Source organism: Saccopteryx bilineata, chromosome 4 (genome assembly GCF_036850765.1).
Source record: "Saccopteryx bilineata isolate mSacBil1 chromosome 4, mSacBil1_pri_phased_curated, whole genome shotgun sequence".
Classification (NCBI taxonomy): Eukaryota; Metazoa; Chordata; class Mammalia; order Chiroptera; family Emballonuridae; genus Saccopteryx; species Saccopteryx bilineata.
Genome location: NC_089493.1, coordinates 127,501,945 through 127,509,053, shown reverse-complemented (window position 1 = coordinate 127,509,053; position 7,109 = coordinate 127,501,945). Strand labels below are relative to the sequence as shown.

At 41.7% G+C, this 7,109-nt stretch overlaps 1 protein-coding gene across 1 annotated transcript in view; it reads right to left on the bottom strand.

The window, feature by feature from the left end:
- Window positions 1-4,106: 4,106 nt before the first annotated feature.
- SENP8 (SUMO peptidase family member, NEDD8 specific) overlaps window positions 4,107-7,109 on the bottom strand; it is a 35,634-nt gene continuing 32,631 nt past the window's right edge. Inside the window, exon 2 of the mRNA XM_066278017.1 lies at window positions 4,107-6,590. Coding sequence (XP_066134114.1) covers window positions 5,916-6,554 — 639 coding nt within the window. The 5' untranslated portion in view covers window positions 6,555-6,590 and the 3' untranslated portion in view covers window positions 4,107-5,915. The remainder of the gene's footprint in view (window positions 6,591-7,109) is intronic.

Genomic DNA, 7,109 nt, shown 5'->3' with positions numbered 1-7,109 from the left:
AGTTGTTCCTTTTAGTTGTGTACTCATTGGCTGCTTCTCGTACATGCATGCACCCTCAACATGCTGGGATGATGCTTTATCCACTGAGCCACTCTGCCAGGACCTTATTGCTAGTCTTAAATGGAACTGGTAGTAGGACAAAAAGGGAATAGGTGTATTTTAGTGTCTACTTTATGATTTACAGACGTATTTAATCTTTATAGTACCTGCTTAAATAGATTATCTTCTCTCTGCAGATAAGGCTACTGAGTTTCCATCTTGCCTGAGGCAGTAAGTTTATAACCAACAGGGCTTTGATGAAAATAGTCACACTCTTTCCCACACTACAGCATGTCCATTTCTGTAACTATTCTCCACTTTTCTATTTTAAATGATAAAAGAAAAACTTTTATTATCGGCAAATAATCATGTGACTGAGAAATCCTACATTGCCATTTTGATGGAATATTGTTGGGCAGATAAAATATATTATGCTCACTTTGTTAAAAATGGCACTGCCCACGTGGAAGCCCATTGCCCGTGATATTAATTGCCCTACTTGCTTGGGATGGGTGTGATTATGTTAATATGTGTTGGGGGAGGGCTTTCTCGCCAAAAGGTTTTAAAAGAATGAGAGATCATGCCTGGCCAGTTGGCTCAGTGGTAGAGCGTCAGCCTGGCATGCAGAAGTCCCGGGTTTGATTCCCGGCCAGGGCACACAGGAGAAGCGCCCATCTGCTTCTCCACCCCCTCCCCCTCTCCTTCCTCTCTGTCTCTCTCTTCCCCTTCTGCAGCGAGGCTCCATTGGAGCAAAGATGGCCCAGGCGCTGGGGATGGCTCCTTGGCCTCTGCCCCAGGTGCTAGAGTGGCTCTGGTGGCAACAGAGCAACGCCCTGGAGGGGCAGAGCATTGCCCCCTGGTGGGCAGAGCGTCGCCCCATGGTGGGTGTGCCGGGTGGATCCCGGTCGGGCGCATGCGGGAGTCTGTCTGACTGTCTCTCCCCGTTTCCAGCTTCAGAAGAAAAAAAAAAAAAAAAAAAAAGAATGAGAGATCACGTTGTTCTGGGGAAGAGTGATTACGTTCTAGGAGGAGCCCATGCTGTAGGAGAGCAGAAAAAGGCCACATGGAGGAGAGGAGAAGCAGTCAAGATGGCAGAATGCTGAAGGAGAAGCCAGTTTGTGCAGAGAGAAGGAGATGGGTAATAGAAATGAATAAGGCTAGTGAGCTAGAAACCTTTGATTCTGGGAGAACTCAGATAAGTCAGTAGCTTTGTGAGCACTGAATGAGTGGGTTTTGGAGCCCAGTGTGTGTTTTTACTTCCCGCCAGGTGCAAGCTAGGATTAAAGCTAATGGCCCACCAGTTCTTGGCTCTGTTGGTTCTTTACTGACTGTTCGAATCCAATGTGAACCTGCATGGGCCAGGTGGCTGTGATGGTGGCTGTGGCTACTGGCTTTACAAATACCTATTATTAAAACATGATAAAAAAAACAACCCCCCAACCCCCCAAAAAAGATATATGGTCAATATGGATATAGTAAAAATTAGTGTAGTAAAAATAATAAGGTACATATCAGAAATATAATCTATTTGTGATTTCTCTAATCATTTTGATCCAATTAGGACTAATGCTAGGAACTTCAATAACTCTCTAGCCAAAGGGTACGGACATTTCTAATTGTACAGGGATTAAATAGAAAAGCCACTGATACTTATTTTTACATTTGACCACCATCTACAGCTATGTTTATAGATATCAACCTTCCCGAATTCAATGAGACCATGGTTGGACAAATTTGAGTATACTTATGGATTAATGCAACAGGATATATATATATATTTTTTTGTATTTTTCCGAAGCCAGAAACGGGGAGGCAGTCAGACAGACTCCCGCATGCGCCCGACCGGGATCTACCTGGCATGCCCACAAAAGGGCGATGCTCTGCCCATCTGGGGCATCGCTCTGTTGCGACCAGAGCCACTCTAGCGCCTGAGGCAGAGGCCACAGAGCCATCCTCAGCGCCCAGGCAAACTTTGCTCCAATGGAACCTCGGCTGCGGGAGGGGAAGAGAGAGACAGAGAGGAAGGAGAGGGGGAGGGGTGGAGAAGCAGATGGGTGCTTCTCCTGTGTGCCCTGGCCGGGAATCAAACCCGGGTCCCCCACACGCCAGGCCGACGCTCTACCACTGAGCCAACTGGCCAGGACCTTGTGCAACAGGATATTTGATGGCAGGGTTGTTCAGTGATCAATTCAATTTTGAATAACCTGTTTCCCTTTTGCATTTTTTGAAGCTGAATTTTGCACACTGGAGCCTTTTGACTCTAAGAGAAAAGGGAACACAATACTAACAAAATATCTTTTTCGCCTGATCAGGTGGTTGCGCAGTGGATAGAGCGTTGGACTGGGATGCGGAGGACCCAGGTTCGAGACCTCGAGGTTGCCAGCTTGAGCATGGGCTCATCTAGTGTGAACAAAGCTCACCAGCTTGGACCCAAGGTCTCAGGATTGAGCAAGGGGTCACTCAATCTGCTGAAGGCCTGCGGTCAAGGCACATATGAGAAAGCAATCAATGAACAATTAAGGTATTGCAACAAAAAACTAATGATTGATGCTTCTCATCTCTCTCCATTCTTGTCTGTCTCTATCCCTCTCTCTCTGTAAAAAAAAAAAATCTTTTTCCTATTTTTGTCCCATCTAACATCAATTAAGCACATGCATAACTTATAACTTACAGGCTGTTATAATATCTAATGAAATTTTACAAGTATACTCAAGTTCTCCTGTCATTTATGATGCTAACACAAATGGCATACTTGAAGTTTGTAAAAGTATACTCTCCTGGCGCAGTCTAATCGTGTTATGAATTTGGAAAAACAGACTTAGATTTATCTTTTTTATTTTTGTAAAAAGACGTCAATATTATAGTTTAGTTCAAAAAATAATTTCTGGGACAAATTTTAGGAAGTTAGGAAAGGTTGCTTTGATATGTATTAATTCTTGAGAGAGACAATCTGACATCTAAACAGATATATATCAACTATGGTTGCTGGTGCCAACTCAACCTCAACTGAAATCCCCAATTTGGGGCAGTGAAGACGAAATTTTTATTTAGTACAAAACAACTCAGTTGTGACACAGCACGGCAGTGATAACAGCACAGCTGTAAGGCAGGCTGGGGCTAGACACATCTGCTGTGCTCCTCACTGGGCTGCTCTGCTCTGGTCCGGTCTGCTCTAGTGAGGTATCTTCAGTGTCTTAGCTCCATTAGGAAAAAGCTGTCTTCAGTAGAAAGGAAAAGTATGCCCTAAGAGGATGAGGGGAGCTGGCATATATAGACAGAAGTCCCTGTTCCTGGTCCCTGATTGGTCCATCCTCATGCAAATGAGGACTCCAAATCTTCAGTTTGATTGTTCCAAAAGGCACTATTCTGATTGGTCAGAATGGAGCCTCTCTGATTGGTCAACCAAAGAAACTACAGGGGTGGGGTGGGAATATAGCTGCACAGGTTGGATTAAATGGGGAAAGCCTCAGTTCTTTTGGTTGATAAAGGATTCCAGGAACTCCTTTATAAGAGCTGGCTCAGAGGGCGAAAACAAAGCGCAGGCAGGAAGTTCAGTGTAGGCTTCTCTAGGAAGTGCAGTTTGCATGAGAGGCCCCTGTGTAGACATGGCTACTAGGCTGTTTTTTAATTTTTTTAAATTTTATCTTTTTAAAGATTTTATGTATTGATGTTACAGAGAGAGAAGAGAGGAGAGGGGAATAGAGCAAGAAGTATCAACTCCTAGTTGCTTCACTTTAGTTGTTCACTGCTTGCTTGTTGCACATACCTTAACCAGGCAAGCCCAGTGTTTCAAACAGGCAACCTTGCTGTTCCAGGTCGATGTTCTATCCACTGTGCAGCCATAGGCCAGACAGGCTGTTTTTTGTTTTGTTTTTTTTAATTTGAACTCAGTTAAGCCATCAGGAGCCCTTCACCATAGGTATCTCCTTTCTCAGAGTCCACACATACTCTGCATTATCAGAAAGACAACCTTTCACAGAGAGGATTTTACTCAATAATTATTAAAATATTACTCTTATTATTCTTTTAAATTTGGAAGCATTTATAACTAAGATTTTTAATTAATACTATTTATATTACTTCTTTAGCTTTATCTTTATTTAAGGAGGGTAATGTTTTCAGAGAATTTTCTTTATACATGCAGAAATAATTTCATACCATTCTTGTATCAGATTAGTGAATGTTTGCACATACCCAATTTATATAGCTAGTTTTGATTAAAGTTCTTTGTGACATATGTACTATCTTCTATAATAAGAATTGGTAAGTTTTTAATTCTATTTTTTAGGAATTGTTAAGGTTGAAGCCAACATGAGAGAGAATCTCAATCATGCATTATGAAATAAATGTTTGTGAGTGTTTAAGAAAAAAAAATTACTCTCTTATCTACATTCATGGCTTCAACAATCAATGTCACTTACTATATTTCACCTCTATGACGGACTGCCAGTTCCTAATCTTTTTTTTTCTGCCTGCCTTCCAAGATGGAAACTCTTTTTGTAGCTTTCTTTTTGTTTTTTTTAGTTCAGCTAGTGTTCACTCAGGCCTTCCATGTAACCAGTACTTATTTATATACTGTGTTTTCCCTCCTTGATTAAAAGGAAGTGAGTTACTGCCTCTGTGGTCACAGAGTGGTGAGGCTATTTTGGGCCATGAAGGCTGAGGGCAGGGTTAGGCTGGGGAGGTAGCTGAAATCAGTTTCATGTCTAATCTTTGGTTTTCAAGTGTCAGTGCATTGCAAATAGAATTAATGTGTGTACCCAACATATCAACATATCATCTGGTTGTTAATTACTTGAAACAACTGAAAAAAACACATCAGTGATTTAGGAGGGACAGCATTTCTTTTTACTGCTGGTTCCACAATTTAAAAATTACATTGTATGCGTTTTGAATTAAGTGAAAAGGTTGAGAAAGATCACTTTTTCTCCTTTGTATCTCAGAAACAAACCAATTTTTAGTTTCTAAAATTCAACTACAAGAATAGTCCTGAAATCACCAAGATACAACTGAGAACAATTCTACCAGATTAAGTATAGAGAAGAGAGAAAAATGATGACTATCATAAAGCAGAAATATTTATCTGAATAACAGATGACCTTGGGAAGTTATCAGCTATGAGTTTTAAGACCACAGAATTTTGGCTATAAGGAAGGACTGTGTACATGGCTAACAGACATGGTTAAGCAAAGTTATTATTAATCCAGAGTAGTAGATCAACCACTCACTGTGCAAACTAAGAGTTTTACCATAGCCATTTAATTTAATGAAGTTACTCAAGATTCTCCCTTTCTTTAAGCATCCAGGACTCAGGTGGGGGAAGATGGGTAACACTATCTTTATCAAATCCTTGCAAAGGGTATGCTGATAGCCAGGAAAGCTTTGCATGGCAAATGGAAGAGCTATCACATAAATGAATAACTGCTTTTCATAATATTTAGATCTTGAATTAGGGTAGGTCTTGATCTGCTTCTAGCCAATGGACTGTACAGTAAGGTTTTGGTTCTTCTAGTTTTGTTCTTGCCTTCCTCTAGATTTCACATATTCTTAATTTAACAGGCTACTGCTTTCCTTTGGAATAAGCCAATGTGGTTTAGGGAAACCAAAAGGGAATTAACAAATGTGAAAATAGCTTGCTTTTAAGGTTTCAGTGCCTAACTTCAAGACATTTTCACAGGACACAGTGCTGCTCTCAAGTTAGGGTTAAAATGAAACTTCCATTAGGATGATACAGATGACCACATTCTTTCAGGAAAAAGAAAGAATCCCAAGCTTGCCTCTGCCAAGTATCTTCCCTCAGGCACTGAGACTGCAGCCATCCAACCAATGGGGACAGGCAGAAAAAGGAGACTTCAAAAGTCACAAACATACAATAGCTAATTTTGAGCAAGTCTGGCAATGAGATCCTTCCATTCTCCCCTCTTCTTTGTGATGTATGTAGGAGTGAGCAGCTGCAATAGTGATTCTGGCTGCTGCCTAAAAAGGTTCTGACACAAGGCCTCAGTGTTGCATATCACGTACATCCCACAGTCATAGCTGTTTTGTTGAGCAGGGGCTTTCTCTTCCACAAAGGCCAGTTTGTCTCCTTTTGTGCCTAAGAAAGCCTCCAATTTCTCTGCTACCTGCTTTGCATGGACTGAGTTGCTTCTGCTATGGGAATCATAATGAAAAAAGCTATTTTTATCTTGGAGATAAACCAGCAAACTCCAGTGGGTTCCCCCAGCTGCCTGGTTGGAATTATCATTGATGGCTAAAAATACAACTCTTTTGTGGGGGAGGTCCAAGGATTCAAGGAACATTGCGATCTCTGCCCGGTTGCTGGTACACTTGATGAATTGGGTGACTTCAGGACTGATGAAGCAGACTTCGTTAGAGCAGTCATGAAACTGGCTGTTGGCAAAGTACTCAAAGGCAAACCCAATAATGTGGTCATTGAGCCAGCTTGGAGGATCCAGTAGGGAGACGTCTGATTGTCGCAGTAGACTGTCCATGTAACTCAAGACTACAGGGTCCATCGTATACTGACCAGGGCAGCTCAGAAATTCCAGAAGCTGAAGGAGAGGCAGAAGACAATATTTACTGTTGAATATGATACTTAGCTGTCAATTAGGGATCATAAATAATAGCTACTCTCACAGGAGTTTGGTAAAGATTAAATACAATTGTAAAGCCTGACCAGCTGGTGGCGCAGTGGATAGAATGTTGGACTGGGATGTCGAATACCCAGGTTCGAGACCCTGAGGTTGCCAGCTTGAGCGTGGGTTCATCTGGTTTGAGCAAAAGCTCACCAGCTTGGACCCAAGGTCGCTGGCTCGAGCAAGGGGTTACTCGGTCTGCTGAAGGCCCGTGGTCAAGGTACATATGAGAAAGCAATCAATGAACAACTAAGGTGTCACAACAAAAAACTGATGATTGATGTTTCTCATCTCTCTCCGTTCCTATCTGTCTGTCCCTATCTATCCCTCTCTCTGTAAAAAAACAAAGACAACAAAATAATAAATACAATTGTAAACTGTTTAACAACAATGCCTGGCTAAAAGTAAACATTTTAGGAAACAATAGGTTAAGTG